Raw genomic sequence first — 19392 nt, forward strand, 5'->3', positions numbered from 1 at the left:
GTTGGTTGGTTGGTTGGTTGGTTGGTTGGATGGTTGGTTGGTTGGTTGGTTGGTTGGTTGGTTGGTTGGTTGGTTGGTTGGTTGGTTGGTTGGTTGGTTGGTTGGTTTGTTGGTTAGTTAGGTAGTTAGGTAGTTGGTTAGTTGGTTGGTTGGTTGGTTGGTTTGTTTGTTGGTTAGTTAGTTAGTTAGGTAGTTAGTTGGTTCGATGGTTGGTTGGTTGGATGGTTGGTTCGTTGGTTGGTTGGTTGGTTGGTTGGTTGGTTGGTTGGTTGGTTGGTTGGTTGGTTGGTTGGTTTGTTGGTTAGTTAGGTAGTTAGGTAGTTGGTTAGTTGGTTGGTTGGTTGGTAGTTAGTTAGTTAGTTAGTTAGTTAGTTAGTTAGTTAGTTAGTTAGTTAGTTAGTTAGTTGGTTAGTTAGTTAGTTAGTTAGTTGGTTGGTTGGTTGGTTGGTTGGTTGGTTGGTTGGTTGGTTGGTTGGTTGGTTGGATGGTTGGTTGGTTGGTTGGATTGTTGGTTGGTTGGATGGTTGGTTGGTTGGTTGGTTGGTTGGTTGGTTGGTTGGTTTGTTAGTTAGTTAGTTAGTTAGTTAGTTAGTTAGTTAGTTAGTTAGTTAGTTAGTTAGTTAGTTAGTTAGTTAGTTGGATGGTTGGTTGGTTGGATGGTTGGTTAGTTCGTTGGTTGGTTGGTTGGTTTGTTTGTTGGTTAGTTAGGTAGTTAGGTAGTTGGTTAGTTGGTTGGTTGGTTGGTTAGTAGTTCGCTGATTTTGGTGTGATTGTTTTAACGTGTATGTGCTTTCTTACAAGAGTTAGATGAGAAGATTACTCTCAGTTATCGTACTAAATATGAACCTACAGCCAGAAGCCAGTTAGCAAAGCTCAGCGTATTAAACCAATGAGATATAACAATGTGATTAGTGAGCTTTAGAGGTGTTGGAAGGCAGATGTTGTCACGTTGGGACGGAGCCAGACTGTTTCCTGTCTTTGTGCTCGGCTCAGGAAACCTGGCTGCTGGCTGCAGTTTCATATTTACTATACTATAGGCTGGTTGGTTTGGTTTTTGTGGATCTGTTTTATGGTCTTACCGTGATTATTCTGCTCGTTTTGGGTGTATTTGATAATTGGATGGTGTCTAGGCTCTGTGACAGTGTGTGTTTTGGTGTTTTGTGGTGTAGCGTTGGTTTACTCTGACATCTTTTGTTGCTTGGGACTGTAGTGATTGGTCTCCTGGAGCAGCACGGTCTCCTGAGCATATCAAGTTAGTTTGGACTACTTTCAGTTAAATTGGTTGTGTCAGTGTGTTCTCTTCACCGCTTTCCTTTTCTGTGGGTTGTTGAAGTTGGTTTTATTTCCTTTTACTTTGGTTGAGCTGTGGTCGGCCCCCTCTTCAGCCTGGACCTGTTAGGTTGACTCTGGAGCGGCTGCTTGATTTGCCTCGATGACTCTGGTGTTAAACATCGGTCTGAGCCGCTGCAGTGCTGCGTATCTGCATCACCGAGGCTGATGTAACACGGAGCCGAGGAGCTGCAACGCTGCGCCCCTCACTGCAGTGCAGCATACCAGACAAAAACAGGCTCATGTACTGTACGTGCATGGACACACACACAGATTCTTTTCTGCAGCACTCATCAAAGGGACATCACATCTCATAGGAAGTACATTTTAATGAGGATATGTGAATAAACCTTTAAGAAGAAAGGAGCAAGGTCACATGATGTCAGCTTCTGCATACATGGCACAGATAAAAGAAAAACATATTGCAGGAGAAACCTGCCCTCCAAACAACTCCCACTATATTTTAGCGTTGGGTCACGTTCTGCTTTTCTCTCTGTTGGGAGGTGACGGTGTATTTCCACTCACACTGACGGCCTGATGATGAGGCACAAGACAGAGAAAGCACAACTTCCTTAAAACGGAGAATATTGCCTTCCTTCTCCTAAACTGTTCAGCGTACACCGATAGTAACATATCTCTGCCAGACAGACAGATATACAGTATGACTGAGCACTGTGCTGTCTCATAATTAGTGTACAAAGTTGTGTTACATTATCTCTGTGTCTGTGGTGCATGTGGATCCAATTACGTACTTTGGGTGGGTGGTTGTTGGCCCTTGCTTTGATTCTGCTGTCATTTCATCCACCCACAAGTTGTCCTCAGTGTGTTTCTCAGGTTTGACAGTCATCTGTTATCCCTCAGAAAGTATCTCAGTCTCAAAGCAGTTTGTGAAATAGTCACACAATTTAATCTATTTGTTTCGTGTACATAGACACAAATTTCTCTTTTTTTTGTGACGCTCAACACGATGTGAGGTGACGCACGAGTACATTTTGGATCCAGTCTTTTAAAAATAAATAGAATAAAATAGAATAGAAAGCTTTATTGTCATCTTATCGAAAAAAAAGTCATAGTATAGTATGTCAAAAAATTTCATTAAAAAATAGTCAAAGTATAGTATGTCATAAAATTCATAAAAAAAAGTCATAGTATAGTATGTCGATAAATTTCATCAAAAAAAGTCATAGTATAGTATGTCGAACAATTTCATTAAAAAAAGTCATAGTATAGTATGTCATAAAATTTCATAACAAAAGTCATAGTATAGTATGTCGGAAAATTTCATAAAAAGTCATAATATAGTATGTCGTAAAATTTCATAAAAAAAGTCATAATACAGTATGTCGATAAATTTCATTAAAAAAATTCATAGTATAGTATGTCGTAAAATTTCATAAAAAAAGTCATAGTATAGTATGTCGAACAATTTCATTAAAAAAAGTCATAGTATAGTATGTCGGAAAATTTCATAAAAAAAGTCATAATACAGTATGTCGGAAAATTTCATTAAAAAAAGTCATAATATAGTATGTCGGAAAATTTCATAAAAAAAGTCATAATATAGTATGTCTGAATGAAAGGTCACGTTTTGAATATGTTTTCTTTAGGTTTTAGGCAACAAAACTACAACTTCTTTAGGGTTTAGGCAATAAAAGTCATAGTATAGTATGTCAAGAAATTTCATAAAAAAAGTCATAGTATAGTATGTTGTAAAATTTCATAAAAAAAGTCATAGCATAGTATGTCGAAAAATTTCATAAAAAAAAAATCATAGTATAATATGTCGAGAAATTTCATAAAAAGTCATATTATACTAAGATTTTTTTTACCACATACTATACTTTGAATTTTTTTATGAAATTTTACGACATACTATACTATGACTTTTTTTATGAAATTTCTCGACATACTATACTATGACTTTTTTTCATTAAATTTTACGACATGCTATACTATGACATTTTTTGGTGAAATTTCTCGTCATACTATACTATGACTTTTTTTTGTATGAAATTTCTTGACATACTATATTATGACTTTTTTTGGTGAAATTTCTCGACATACTATACTATGACTTTTTTTATGAAATTGTTCGACATACTATACTATGACTTTTTTTATGAAATTTCTCGACATACTATACTATGACTTTTTTTATGAAATTTCTTGACATACTATACTATGACTTTTATTGCCTAAACCCTAAAGAAGTTGTAGTTTTGTTGCCTAAAACCTAAAGAAAACATATTCAAAACGTGACCTTTCATTCAGTTTTACATGTAAGAACGTGTTACTTTTAAGTTTCACTTCCACTTTTAAAACGTAGTAGGTGTAGTAGGTCCCTAATAACCCACATCTGTGGAGCTTATAGCGACTGATAACGTCTATCTAATGGCCTGATAACAGTCCAATCGGCCGGTTCTTTGCTGATGATACTTGTGTATTTGCACTTGAATGCAGGACTTTTACCTGTAATGGTTTACTTTTATATATCATGGTATATTTACTAATATTCAAGTAAAGAATCAGAATACTTCCTACACCATTGGTGGCTCACACACGCACACGCACACACACACACACACACACACACACACACAGCAGTCAGCAGAGGAAGAGAATAGACTGGAGGTCTCTGACCACAGCATCCTGAATATGTCTGAATAACAACTGAGCTGCTGCACCGGCTCACATGCATGTGAGTGTGTGTGTGTGTGTGTGTGTGTGTGTGTGTGTGTGTGTGAGTGAGTGAGTGAGTGTGTGTGTGTGTGAGTGAGTGGTAGAGCCAGAGTGCCAGTGAGACGTTGAGAGTGAAAGGTCAGTCAGGAAACGATGTGCACACCTGGTTCCTGCTGTGTTTGACACCGTGGGTAGTGGTAGTTGGGAGGAGACAGGTGTTGGTTGCAACCAAACCGCTGGAAACCACAGAGTGCTCCGGTGATTAAAGGTGCTTCCTATGTAATCATGGCCTCACTGTGAAGTCTGACTCCACAGGTAGGACTTCTGGTGTCACACTGGACCAGATCAGAGCTGGGCTACACACTGTAGAGACAGTGAAAACATTAAAGGGCCGTTAAAGCAGAGAAGAAGAGGTGACACCAGACCTGACAACCCTCCTGATTTTACCACGGGACTCCTGTTTCTCATCGCCCTGTCCTGGTTTCCTCCCGGGGTCACAATCCTCACGTATTTCTCCTGATTTATGACACATTTTCACACCTTTTTTTTCCTTTAGGTTATCTCAACCTGATTCTGGAACTGAACAGCGTCTATGAGCTCTACTGTTTCACCTGATTGGACTGTTATCAGGCCATTAAATGGGCGTTATCAGTCACTATAAGCCCCACAGATGTGCGTCATTAGGGGCCTACTACACCTACTACGTTGTGAAAGTGAACATGTTGAAAAACTGAATGAAACGTCCCGTTATACATGTAATAAATGGTTTATAACACTATAATGTAGTTGTAAGCAGATATAACTCTTCCAGGGACCCATAACTGGAGGAAGAGATAATGAAGGACAATATAGTAAAACATAGCAGTAATAATATAAAATAAAATGCCCTTATATCTGTTTACAACTACATTATAGTGTTATAAACCATCTGCAACACCCAACACAAGTGCTGGCTCAGGAATGACAATCAGGGAGTAACTTTAAAGAGTAGAAGCTTTAATTAGACTCATATCTCTGTTTAACCCCGGCTGGACTGACGGGGCTGGATTACACACCGATACACACCGCAATCAAGGCGTTTACACACCGGGCCAATTCACACATGTATAAGTCACGCGTGATTGATTTCCAACCACACCGCACCTTAACCTGGCCTGGCTGTCTGACTGGGATTCCAGCTGAGTTAGTCAGGTCATACATGGTGGGGGGGGGGACACAAAACTAAACAAACAACTAAAGTAAAGAAAAAGAACTAGTCCGCCCCCAACGGCAATACCCATATCTTTAGACCCGCTACCGGCTCGCCTGCCAGGACGGACTAGACAGGAAATAAACACCACGGCAAGAGCAGCTAACGGCCGACCGACGCTCCGGTACGTCCATCTATTCTCCTGCCGACTACCAGCCGCCTCCAATGCATCAGGATCAGGTCTGCTGTGTCCCCTGGATCAGGTCTGCTTAGTGTCCCTTGGATCAGATCTAAACATGCAGAAGCAGCGTTCAGTTTTTATGCACCAAATATCTGGAACAAGCTCCCAGAAACCTGCAGGACCTCCAACTCTGAGCTCTTTGAAATCAAAGTCTAAAACGTTCCTGTTTGCTGCCTTTTCTTTACCCAGATAATGATCTTATATACTGCTCTACAACGTCTACTCTTCTGTTAGACTCTATTCTAGCTTTTATTTTTAGCTTGTTTTTATTTTCTAATCGTTTTTATGACTGTTTTAATAATGTCTTAATGTTCTTTTGCACTTTGTCACAATGTTCTTGAATGTTTGTGTGAATGGTAAATGGATTTTATATAGTGCTTTTCTAGTCTTCCGACCACTCAAAGCTCTTTGAATCTCCCTGTTGCTGAAACGTGCTCTACAGATAAAGTTGCTTTGCCTTCTGAATGCTAAACCGTGGCTATATGACTATATGACTATATGACTATATGGGAGCTGTTCTGGAACAAGAAATACAAAATAAAATGTTTTATTCTCAAGAGTGCACACCACATTAGATTTATAAATCAGATCTGTGTGCTGTAGCAGGAGATAATCCTGTGATTTCAGTCCAGTTGAAGTTAAAACCAGAAGCAGAGCAGCTGATAGGAGGAGAGAGTCTGATCTCACCTTGACACCACGAAGGGTTAAAAGAGTTTTACTTCTCTCTTTCTCTGCAGACAGAGGAATCCACCGACCGGACCGCCGTGCTGACTCACGCACACGTGTGTCAGTGTGTCAGTGTATGTGTGTGTGTGTGTGTGTGCACATATTTATGCATGTGATCATGTGTGTGTGTGTGTGTGTTAATGAGTTGTGCGTGTGTGTGTGTGTGTGTGTGTGTGTGTGTGTGTGTTAATGAGTTGTGTGTGTGTGTGTGTGTGTGTGTGGAAGACATATAATTATCTGAGCATGTGTTTGTGCCAGGCTGTGGAAGGCACCGTACTTTCCGTGTTCTGCAGATGAGCACACACACAGACGCACACACACAAACACACACACACACACACACACACACACCACACACACACACACAGTGGGCCTCAGACAGAATGAAAGCTGTACTCGGATCGACAGTATAAATGATGTTTTCTGTCCGATGACCTTCAGTGAACTGTGAAGCTCCTCACAGATTTAATAAAGAAATATAATATAATAAAGTTCCTTCCTCATGAGTTACGAGGATGTTGTGTTCTTTTTCATGTCTCCATTAGATATATTAGTAAAGACATTTTTCATAATATTTGATGTTTTATTATATTAAAGGTAGTATGTGTAACTTTCAGAAGATCCTTGCTATTAATGATACCTTTGTGTTTATGTTGAGATCAGCTGTACGTAGCGGAGCATCGTAAAACACTTCATTCAAACTGGACAGAAACTAAATAAAACTCACCTAAACCATCGTCGTTACTTTTTCCAACAATCAAAATGTGCTTTGGTCCAACTCAACTGGGATTTAATATGAAAAAAACGCAGAATCTTCAGTTGGAGACCTGCGAGACGAGAAAGCACAAAGATTCTGTAACCAAGTTAGTATCGTTCATTAATAGGACATGAATATATCCAGATGGAGAGAGGAGTTCAGTGTGTCATAGTGATACTATCATAGCAATCAAAAGTAAATTAAAACATTAAATCGAATGGAATCAAAGTATATTTCTGAGTAACTTCAAATTTCTATTGATGTCAAATCTATTCAAATTACAGTAAAATGTCTAGTTATAAACTAGTTTTTCTGACTTTTGAGTTGAGTAAAAGTTCTGAGAGATCAGTCAACGCATTAAATAAAGTTTTTAAAGGAACATCGGAACATCATCAGCATATCGGCAGACTTCATGAACTATAAAGACTGACTCCTCAAACCATAAACATCTATCTGCATCTTCAAAACTCATAGGACGACTTTGAACTGATTATTGAACATAAGTACAGCTAACTACACATTTTAAGGTAACTGCACGTTTTAAGGTAACTACACGTTTTAAGGTAACTACACGTTTTAAGGCTGTAGGTGAACTTACATATTTAAATGTTTTAGATTGTTATAATTAAACTGACTCACTAACAAGCAGACAAAGAGCTGCAGCTGTTTGAACTACTTTAAATACTTTAAATACTTTAAATTCTTTAAATACTGGTTCAGTGGTTTCATCAACGTGTCAGAAAAATGTAGTGAGGTACAATATTTCTCTCTGAAAAGTAGAATTACAACAAGTAGATTAAAACTGTAATACAGTCAGTACAGTAATACTATAGGTGTTACTGTACATAGTCAGTACAGTAATACTATAGGAGTGTTACTGTACATACAGTCAGTACAGTAATACTATAGGAGTATTACTGTACATACAGTCAGTACAGTAATACTATAGGAGTATTACTGTACATACAGTCAGTACAGTAAAGAGTATTACCTCCTGCTACTGAACACAAACATGTTTCTGCAAAACAAGTAATTCATGAATGAGACGCGCAGTTTTAAAAAGATGTAAAAGCTTTATTTACAACACTTTAATGCATTTTAAGCAATTAAAACATGATAATTACAATATTTTCAGTGTACAATATGAATATAAAGAAGAAGACAACGTGTTGCTACAGTCGTACTGGGTCATCTGGAGTCATTCACATCATTTCTGCACAAACCGGCTCCAACACATTCATTTCTGTACAGCGTTTACAGCCAAGCACAACCAGCCACAGCGTCTCTGGCTCCCAGCGTCTCATGGGTTTCATCTTTTAATTCCAATAAAACAAGTGGGTATAAATGTGTATTTTTCTGTTACTAGATCGTAGACTGTGAATGATATTAACCCTAAAAGCTCAAACAAACAGCAGTGTTGATGCCAGCCAGTAAAACCCTGAATGTCACATCGACAGGTTTCCATCTCAGTTTCAGAAGACGGTACTTCGTCTCTCAGTTTCCTCCCTGCCTCGCTCTCCTCTCACACTCCAGCTGTAATACAGTACTTCAAATGAGGTCTCCGGTTTCACATCACACAATATCACAAATCACAAATCACAAATCAGACACATGCAGTCACAGCGGAGGGGAAGAAAAGAGGATCCACTTTAAACCTTTCAGATGAAGTTTCCCTCTTTTAACAAAGACAAATGGACAAATGTGTCTTTGAATGAATGAATGTCAATAAGCCACTTTAAATGATATAATATGAAATATAATATGAATAAACAGCTTCTATGTTTTTAACTTAAAACAGCAGACAGACGAAACACAACGGGCCCTGGACACAGAGACGCTTTGAGTCTGTTTGTGGTTGTTTGTGTCTTTGTTGACACTTTGAGTCCCTTTCGGGTCATTTTCAGTCTCTTTATAGTCCATTTGTGTATGTTTGCAGTCATTTTGCATTTTGCATCTCATTGTGGTTGTTTTGTGTCTCTGTGATTGTTTTGCGTTATCTTGTGGCCACTTTGAGTCTTTGTGGTTGTTTTGTGACTTTGTGGTTGTTTTGCGTCTTTGTGGTTGTTTTGTGACTTTGTGGTGGTTTTGTGTCTCTGTGGTTGTTTTGTGTCTCTTTGTGGTTGTTTTGTGACTTTGTGGTTGTTTTGCGTCTTTGTGGTTGTTTTGTGTCTCTGTGGTTGTTTTGTGTCTCTTTGTGGTTGTTTTGTGTCTCTGTGGTTGTTTGATTGACTTTCCAGTTAGGAATGTTAACTTCATACAGAGGTTCTGGTCCAGAGGCCCGGGGCCCATACCTGGTTGGTACACCTGTTCGGTGATCCATCCATGATAGCGATAAGCGGACTACTAACACCTGTCTGTTTCCATGAGCGGATCAGAAGACAGATCTTCTGTTGACTTTATCCACTGAAGTTAATCACCATGTCTATACACTTCTATTATTAAATAATAACTCATCTAAAACCAGCTTCAGTTACAGACCAGACAGCCGGACTGTTTGTGGCTGAGCCGCTGATGAAACCAGATTAAATCCTGAGATTAAACAGAAGAGAATGAGAGTTTAAGGATGATGAAATCCAGAATCACACTTCCTCTGTGAAGCATTGGTGTTGACACAACTGAGCAAACATCCCAGCGAGACTCAAACAGACTGAAACAGACTCACATGAATCTGGTTATCGATCGTGTTTCAACAAACTGCTGCTGCTCTGATTTACTGCTGGACGACCTCACAGGAAGCCAGCGGCGGAATGGAACTAAACCAACACATGGAACACATAACAACACGTATCTGATGGACCTCCATCGTAAAGGAAAGCTGAAGCATTAAGCGTGATTATTATTAATATTATTATTATATTCACATCTCAGTCAAACGGACACTGATCGATGCTGCGGAGCATAAAACAGCAAATTACATTTCTATTGTTATTCCAGTCAGACTGAAGCAGGAACTCACTGCAGCTGATCAACACCACGTCCAGTATGACGGGATTATCTCATCGGTAGCATCTGAAACTGCTCAACATTCACACTGCAACACAATGTCTGATGTTTACTACGGTGCAGCTCAGTGGGCAGAACCCAAACCCAGTATTATCCACCGCTCGGTGGCGGTGCACTGGGAACCTTAACCAGACGTACATCTGCCAAACCAACCAGTTCGTCTTAATCCAGAACTCTTCTCTTGTAAAACCTGGAAATTACAGTTTGAAAACATTTCCTCTTGATTCTGGTGTTCAGACCTGATGAGCTCATTACTGCCCCCATTTGATGCTATAAAAGGGGGTGACAGGAAGCTGCGGCCGTATTCAGCTCGTGATTGGTTGGGGCGGGTGACCTCGATACCGCGGCTCCACCGCCCGATCGCAGCTGTGAAGACTCTGACTCACAATGACATCAAAATATCAAGATGGCAGCTCCGCTAACCGGGATATCTTGGCTTCACTTCTGTACAGTGGGAGGAGGAAGTGGAGACGCGTCATCCATCTTTCTATCCAGTCTGTGGACTGTTACTACTGGACAACAACTGTAACAGCTGTTTTCCCCCACAGACACCAGGACGAGCTCATCTCACACTACTGAACACACCTGGATAAACACCTGGAGAAACCCCCCAGAGGGGAGATTGAGTATTATCAGAGTGTTTTCAAACAGCATGTTCTGGTTTTAAAAGGAAGACGAGGATGGACTGGTTGCTTCGCCTCCTCCAGTAAAGAGCAGTGCAGTCGCCTCCCTGAGCTTCTCTACATGGATCAACTCCATTTTAAGGTGCTTGAGAATTTTCTTTTTCGTGCACAATTTCTGTATATTCAAAAATTTAACTTTGTTCAGAGTTAACGAAATGAGTTGACATGTACTGAACTGCATCCTCCAGATGAGAAGAATCCAGATGTGTGTGCATAGAAAAGAGCATTTCATATTTTTTCTTTGCATAAAATGATTTCTCACTTTCTCAAGCTTCTCTCTGTTCATCAGCTGGAAGTGGTAATGTCCATCTTAGTGGTCTACGTCTGCTGGTTCCTCACATGACAACAGAACCGATATGTTTTAAAGAGGTCAAAGCTGAGAATAAATGTCCTGAATGTGAAGCCCGTATCAGCGCTGTTTGATATCTTACTGTTACTGGTATAGGATATGGTACTGTAACCGGCCTGAGACTAAACCCTCTGTGACTCTACATGATTCAGTGTTTGGTTGTCGTCCAGTAATCTCTCTGAGAGTGTTTAATGAGCCGGCAGCGTGAGGAGGAGGCTCAGCCGGGTCTGAATCACCGAGCTAATAAACGGATAACGTGACCTCATCAACCAACCGGAACCTGCCGACTACCTTCAGTTAACTCCAGAGACGATGCTGTGTGATCTGTTCCTGTTGAACTGCTCTGGATACTAAAACCAGGTCAAAATAAGGTTACACGTAGAGGATGACTCTGTTTAATGCTTAAATGATTCCATTATTGATTTTGTTCGTCATCTTTTGAGTTTCACGCCTCCAACTGTTCGGCCCTGAGGGTGTTTTCACACCTGTAGATCGTTTGCTCTGGTCTGAATCAGGGACCGGATTGTTACCGTGCTGCATGTCGCCTCCAGTTTGGTTTGTGTTCACATGGCAGCGTTTACAAGACGACCAAAATGTTGGTGCTCATAGGGTGCTCTCCGATTGGTCAGAATTTCCAGCTGGAAAACTCCCGGAAGTAAACGAAGAAGAGCAGACTTCCAGAACACAACGATGGAGGGACGACGACGCGGCTTGATCTCGGCCCTGGTCATCTTTTATTAGGAGGCGAGCATTAACCCTCCTAAACTGTGACGTGCTCATCGGCCCAAAATATCTCTTTAGATCCATCAGGTCTGCCCGTGGTCTCCAACGCAGCCTGACGTTACACCTGTTTAGTACTGATGTGAGTAGCGAGGGCAAGCGTCGGCTCTACTGTAGTAATGGTGTCTGGTGTCTGGTGTTGACGTGCACAGCGCTGCTCGCTACCGGAGCTGGTTTAATCCAAAAAGGCGCAATGCTTTCTCCAGTTGGGCCGATCGGATCGAGGTCGGATCACGTTCTCACCACAAACGAAGCGTACCGAACCGTACCGCGGTTCGTTTGGAAGCGAACCGAGACCGACACCTTCAAGGAGGTCCGCTGATGAACCGCTGCAGGGTTAACGCTCCGGGGTTAACGCTGCAGGGTTAGCGCTCCGGGGTTAACGCTGCAGGGTTAACGCTCCGGGGTTAACGCTGCGGGGTTAACGCTCCGGGGTTAACGCTGCGGGGTTAACGCTCCGGGGTTAACGCTGCGGGGTTAACGCTCCGGGGTTAACGCTCCGGGGTTAACGCTGCAGGGTTAACGCTGCAGGGTTAACGCTCCAAGGTTCCATTCAACAGGACTAAATAAGGCAGATGTGAATACGCCCTCAGTAACAAGAACTCAGATCTTATTGTTGGACCAACAAGAGAAGCATTCTGCTCCTCATTATGCTGAAAACAAGCAGATCAAAGAGGGAAATAACCCCGTCGACGTTCTTGTAAATGTGATGTTGGGTTTTAGTGAGTAGGGAGGAACCTGTCTCCACCATTCAGCCTCTAGTGGTACACAAACACAGGTTTGTCTGTGCAGGTATCAGTTACTCAGGTCGGTACGGTAACACCTGACTAGTATCAACGGTTGAGGTGTTTTTTGTGTAAAACTGAACAATCCAGATGGTAACATCTGTCTGGGCAGGTGCAGTAAACTGTAAAAGTGTAAAGTAGTAAAGTAGAAATACACGGATTAAACATTACATTTTGCAATTCAAAGATTAGAACTTTCTATAATACAGATGTTTAGAAAACTGGTGGAAATTCAAAGAAACGTTACCTAACGTACCTTTGAAGGGTTCATAATCCTGATTACAGATTACAGATTACCTGATAATAAACAGTATTAGTCAACCAGTAGCAGCAGATACTGGAGCTAAAACCAGACCCAGAGTATTGAAATATGACACAAAACGAAATGGACACTTTTCTCATGAATGCAGATCCAGATGAAGCTGCACTGGGACGGATCACGTTCTCTATGGAAGGTTCTAATATGGTTTGTTCTGATCAGTCCAGAAGGCATTCCTCTTCCTCTACCATGGAACTGTTTCACAGCCCCAAATACTGCTTTTTGCTGGCAAATATCTGTTTTCCTGATGATGACTTTCTTTAAGAATATCGCCGTCTCTTACAATCTAAAGGATTAATGTAATCTGTCAGCCAGAACAACAGATTCTATTACACACCTCACCTCTCCCTGGAATATTAACCCTGTCTAGGGACGCACCGATACCGATACCAGTATCAGGTATCGGGTCCGATACTGTGCTCATGTACTCGTACACGCAACACGGCACCGATACCACTTTACGGTGGTGCGCCCGACTCCGCTGGGCCGACCTAGAGCCGGTGGCGGCGCACCGCCTCGTATGCGTGACTCCCCAGCCTGCCGTGTGTCGCTCACATCCTCCAGCTGGCTGTTAACGAGGCTCTTTAGGCACAGAGAAGTACTCGTATCGGTACTCGGTATCGGAGAGTACCCAGATGGAAGTACTTGTACTCGGTCTGATACGCGGTGCATCCCTAACCCCGTCCACATGGAGTCTGCTAAATCACTTCTCTTAAATCAATACCATTTAGTAGTCAGATTACCAGGACACAGTTCATGCTGGTGTAAAGTCGTCTCTGTTGAACTCACAACGTAGACGTAAGCAGAGTTCATGGCGTTATAAAAACGGGTACTTTGGCCCCGTTGGTTCCCACACAGGTCCTGAGTCTGTTGCATGCTGGATCCTGATGTGACAGGAGTGAGAGGTCAAGTTTCTCTGTCTGAATCCATCAGAGAGAAAAGATCTGCAGACTGGACCCGCGTACTTTAACAACCCCGGGTCTGCAGAGGTGATCACATCCTCTCTGTACTTTAAAACACACCTTAACAGACGCTATAAAAAAAGTAAACAGGAAACTGTACAAGGCACATTAGAATTTCCACCGGCGCCGTCGTGCACAGAGGCAGATTCAGGTGACGGGGCCGTCTCCGTGCTGCAAAGGAGTGCAAAACCTCGGCTCTTTGGTTGCATCGCAAAAGCTCAGAGACCGTGAAGGAAGAATAGAGGTTAAAAACAAAAGTCCAGGAGTTTTAGAGTTCCTGACAAGTCCAACGTCTCCGTCCTCCGCTGGGACAAGAGGGTCAAAGTCAGGTCCCCAAAAACAGAATGGATCCAACACAGATACATGATTATAGAACAATGCTACGTCTGCTGGGTTTATCTGAGGCTAAACCTGAGAGTGGTCCTGGCTGCTCGTACCGCCCTGAAGGTAGATCATCCGTCCAATCAGGAGCAGCAGAACGCCCACGCAGAGCAGCACGGAGGGCTCCTGGTGGGCGGGGGGGTTCGGAGGGATCTCATCCCGTCTGTGTCCGCCTGCCATCCCCTGAGGAGAGGAGAGGAGAGGAGAGGAGAGGAGAGGATTAATAAGAAATATGAAAATAGAAGTGACTGAAAGATCAGTTTCCTGAACAGGAAGTTTGGGTGGAGACACAACGAGAAGAAGGAAGAGGTTTGACCTCTGTAGAGTCCAGCAGTGAGGACGGTGACGGTGACTGGGGGGGGGGGGGGGGGGTAAATGGGTAAAGACTAATAATCTTAAACTATGGTGATCCAGATTAAACGGACTGGAAAGTCATTCATGTCCAACTGAATGATTACATTCTGCTCTCATTTCATTAGATATTGGTGTTGAGTGTGTTGAGATATACATCAGATGTTCAGGTGATTAAATATAAAACACACACACACATAACTTAATATATATATAGCTCATACTGTATATACATAGACGACCCTAACCCTAACCCCTAACCCCTAACCCTAACCCCTAACCCCTAACCCTAACCCCTAACCCTAACCCTAACCCCTAACCCTAACCCCTAACCCCTAACCCTAACCCTAACCACTAACCCCTAACCCTAACCCTAACCCCTAACCCTAACCCTAACCCCTAACCCCTAACCCTAACCCCTAACCGTAACCCCTAACCCCTAAACCCTAACCCTAACCCTAACCCCTAACCCCTAACCCTAACCCTAACCATAACCCCTAACCCCTAAACCCTAACCCGAACCCCTAACCCTAACCCCTAACCCCTAACCGTAACCCCTAACCCCTAACCCTAACCCTTAACCCCTAAACCCTAACCCGAACCCCTAACCCTAACCCTAACCCCTAACCGTAACCCCTAACCCCTAAACCCTAACCCTAACCCTAACCCCTAACCCCTAACCCTAACCCTAACCATAACCCCTAACCCCTAAACCCTAACCCGAACCCCTAACCCTAACCCCTAACCCCTAACCGTAACCCCTAACCCCTAACCCTAACCCTTAACCCCTAACCGTAACCCTAACCCTAACCCTAACCCTAACCCCTAAACCCTAACCCTAACCCCTAACCCTAACCCTAACCCTAACACCTAACCGTAACCCCTAACCGTAACCGTAACCCTAACCCCTAACCCTAACCCCTAACCCTAACCCCTAACCGTAACCCTAACCCCTAAACCCTAACCCTAACCCCTAACCCTAACCCTAACACCTAACCCTAACCCCTAACCCTAACCCCTAACCCTAACCCCTAACCCTAACCCTAACCCCTAAACCCTAACCCTAACCCTAACCCCTAACCCCTAACCGTAACCCTAACCCTAACCCCTAACCCTAACCCTAACCCCTAACCCTAACCCTAACCCCTCTAGGCTCTACCAGGCTGCATTCTGGCCTAGCTATCAGGCCTCCATTTTCTCCAAATACATTGACTTCTGCACCTAACAAACAATTTGCAGACTGTTTTTTTTTGGAAAGCCTCTCTTCTAAGCTGTCTCAGCAGGCCCACCGGGAAACTCCTACCACATCTACCTTCCAGGAGATACACCAAGCCACTTCCTCAAGGCCTACCTCGGCACCCACCCAAAAGGACCAGCAAGCCAGAGACCTCCACCTGCATTCCCTAGGTAAGAGCCCACACAATTTTTGACAATTAACAAATGTTTTCATACAGGGGAAAGGATGTGCCCTCGAGTGGCAGAGGTAAGTCGGCACAGCTCTCACACACACACACACTACACCACAACCACTCATGTCCATCCTACACCGCAGAAAACTAGTCAACCGCCCTACCACACATACAGCCACAACCATGGACACACAACATACATCCACACTCAATCACCCACCAGATCCACACACCAGAATGCTCAGCAAACAATATTTCAAAATCATACAGGCCATACACCACAAACACATAGCAGATACAGCCATTTCTACACAAACATTTCCACCTGGGATGATGAGGCAAGTTCACAAACTCTCAGCTTTCATAAAGCCATCCACACCCACCGAACACACACGCAGCCAAATTCAGGCCAACACTATCAACTGGATGCACACTACTATGATCATCCTACAACAACACTATCAGTCGACCATACATACCCTCACCAACACCACCCATAGCCCCCTGGCCCTCCAAATAGCCATTGGTTGGGCCAGGAAGCGCTATGGCCACAGATTAAGACAGGAAACCATACATTCACTACAACACACCTTCAACACACAACACACCTCCTCTCAACCCCCTCCCAAGTCTACCCTCAGGTCGGACAGCTCTCTGTCCCCGATCCCGGAGCTCTCAGATGAGGAGGACTTCCCACCCCTGCCGGCCCCGCACAGGCCCCCCCTTTCCCTTGGATCCCAACACATCACCCGACACCACCAGCAGGCTAACCGGGAACCCCTGCTCCCTACCCCACCACCAACTCGAGGACTCATTCCTGCACCCAACCAGCCCCCACCGGACCCACCACAGGCCCCCCGCCCACAGAAGCAACTCACCATATCCTTTACCAAACGGACCCCTCCCTCCTCAGCACCTGCCCCTTCACTGCCCCGGACACCCAAATAGGTCCCCGGTCCGGCAGAAACCTCATCTCCACTTCCACAGCGGACCAAGAGGATCTCCTGGGGGCCCAACCAGACTACCCAGGAGATCAGCCCCATCTACCCTGCCAACCACAAGGCCCCTAGCCTGGATACAATAACATCCCCCACCATTCACAGTAAGCACAACCTTGCAATCATAACCATTGACACCATCTCTCCTCTCCCTCTCACACCCACAGGTGGCGCTGGTGACCAGACTGGCCTTGTCGGGCGGCGGGCCCCAATTGAGCAGCTGCAGGAGGCTACACCCATGATGATTGGGACTCCAAAGGCTAACACTGCCACTCTGAAAGCCCTATCTGAGCCCTCCACTCAGCACTCTTTTGGGGTCGCGCTGCCTGCCTTGGCCTCTCTGGAAGCCAGCGCTACCACAGGTCTGGAATCCAACACCCAAGAACTCTTCACCTACACCCCCTCCTTCGACCCCGACAGAAGCTACTCCCCAGGCCCCTGTATACCCACCTGCCACAACACCAGATCCGACGATTGGACCATTACAACACGGACGGCATATGTGGTATTGGGCGACGCCCACATCAGCAAATTCCCATCTCACTCAAACACGGATTTACAACTCGACAGCTACCCCTATGCCAACTTCCGGAAATTCCACAAGCTTTTTAAAAGGACAGCACCCAACCCCACCACTGCAACCATCATCCTCGCAGTTGGCTTCAATGACAGGTGCCAGGACCCCAAGGACGCCGGCAAACAACTAAGAGCCATGCTGAGACATGCAAATGTCGCCTTCCCTAACGCCGAAATATACGTACCCCTCATCAACTTCTCCCCAAACCTCAGCCCCGAACACAGGTGCACCCTCAAATACATCAACAAGGTCATCAGCACTCTTCTACATATCCCGGCAATCCCACCCCAGGACTTCATAACGGAATCCAATAATCTCACCTGGACGCCCACCACAGCCAAGCTCATCCTCAGACAGTGGCGTCAGTTCCTCATCATTTAATTCCTAACCTTAACCCTTACCCACCCTCTCATCCTAACCCTAACCCTACCCCCCTAACCCTAACCCCCTACCTGAACCCCAAACCCCCTAACCTTACCCTGACCCTACCTTCTTACCCTAACCCTAACCCCCTACTTGAACCCCAACCCCCTAACCTTACCCTGACTCAACCTTCTTACCCTAACCTCTACCCACCCTCTTACCCTAACCCTAACCCCAACCCCTAACCCTAACCCCCAACCTTACCCTAACCCTAACCCCTAATCCTGGACCCCATACCTTACCCTGACACTAACCCTAACCCTAACCCGATCCCTTCCCCTCAACCTCATTCCTTACCCTAACCCATCTGCCTCCTCCCCGCTTACCTCCAATCCCTGACTCCCACTCCCCCTTACCCTAGCCCCAACCATTCTGACCCTCTCCTTCCTTCCCTGACCCCCTCAACCCGAATCCCACTGTTCTACCTCCTTCCCCTTCCCCTCTCCACCCCTCATCCTCCATCTCCTTTCCTTCCCCAAACCTAATCCTTCCCTCTCCAACCTCATCTGTTTCACCCATTTTCCTTCCCAACAGTGCTACCTGGGACCCTCCTCCAGAGAAGACTACAAATCAAACAATAATAAAAAAATATACTTCTATCTTGACACTGCACAGGTCCTTTTTATTCTTTCTTATTCCTTTTAGTGCTTTTATTCTAAATTAAAATACTCTATGTGTGTGATTATGTTATTTATACATTCATGTCTTATATATGTTTACCTTGACCTTCCACATATATTTTACTTATCCGCCATAGAGCCTTTTAAGCACTGTCCTTCTATTTATTCTCTTTAATTGATTTATTTATCCTTTTATTATTGACCTTCCAGGACCTGTGCAGTTGTTACCTTGCCTTCCCTCCTTGTCCCACCAAAAAAACATCAGCTCCCCGTCGGCTTGGGGACCACATCCTGGTCCTCCACCTCGTCTGGGAGTCGAACCCGGGCCACCCGGGGCGGAGAGCTGCTCCAGCCACCTCACCCATCCATCCATCCCGACAGGAACAGGAACCAGCTCACACATAAAGCATCATACAGCCACACACACTTACATACAGATCTTCAGGCCAGTGCAAACAAACCTCCACCGGATCTATAAACCCCAACCATAACCCAAACCTAACCCTAACCCTAACCCCTAAACCCTAACCCTAACCCCTAACCCTAACCCTAACCCCTAACCCTAACCCTAACCCCTAACCCTAACACCTAACCGTAACCCCTAACCGTAACCCTAACCCCTAAACCCTAACCCTAACCCTAACCCTAACCTTAACCCCTAACCCTAACCCCTAACCCCTAACCCCTAAACCCTAACCCTAACCCCTAACCCTAACCCCTAACCGTAACCCTAACCCCTAACCCTAACCCCTAAACCCTAACCCTAACCCTAACCCCTAACCCCTAACCCCTAAACCCTAACCCTAACCCTAACCCTAACCCCTAACCCTA

General features: G+C 44.2%; 3 protein-coding genes and 1 long non-coding RNA gene across 4 annotated transcripts in view; 1 reads left to right on the forward strand and 3 right to left on the reverse strand.

Annotated features, from left to right (window-relative positions):
- Window positions 1–7974: 7974 nt before the first annotated feature.
- LOC141774642 (pantothenate kinase 1-like) overlaps window positions 7975–19392 on the reverse strand; it is a 189524-nt gene continuing 178106 nt past the window's right edge. The window contains exon 9 of the mRNA XM_074647464.1: window positions 7975–13453. The gene's annotated coding sequence lies outside the window, so the exon portion shown is untranslated. The remainder of the gene's footprint in view (window positions 13454–19392) is intronic.
- Window positions 10701–19392, reverse strand: part of bcl2l11 (BCL2 like 11) — a 41615-nt gene continuing 32923 nt past the window's right edge. The window contains exon 5 of the mRNA XM_074647466.1: window positions 10701–14366. Within this exon, the coding sequence (XP_074503567.1) occupies window positions 14208–14366 (159 nt within the window). The 3' untranslated portion in view covers window positions 10701–14207. The remainder of the gene's footprint in view (window positions 14367–19392) is intronic.
- On the reverse strand, window positions 14556–19096 carry LOC141773536 (uncharacterized). Its single transcript, XR_012595157.1, has 2 exons — window positions 19054–19096; window positions 14556–14783 (listed from the first exon to the last, which is right to left on the reverse strand). It is a non-coding gene; the product is annotated as an uncharacterized LOC141773536 (long non-coding RNA).
- On the forward strand, window positions 15692–17909 carry LOC141774641 (uncharacterized). The gene is made up of 2 exons (XM_074647461.1): window positions 15692–15941; window positions 17109–17909. The coding sequence occupies exon 2, from the start codon at window positions 17180–17182 to the stop codon at window positions 17897–17899; it is 720 nt and encodes a 239-aa protein (XP_074503562.1). The 5' UTR covers window positions 15692–15941; window positions 17109–17179; the 3' UTR covers window positions 17900–17909.

Source organism: Sebastes fasciatus, chromosome 9, assembly GCF_043250625.1.
Source record: "Sebastes fasciatus isolate fSebFas1 chromosome 9, fSebFas1.pri, whole genome shotgun sequence".
NCBI classification, from domain to species: Eukaryota; Metazoa; Chordata; class Actinopteri; order Perciformes; family Sebastidae; genus Sebastes; species Sebastes fasciatus.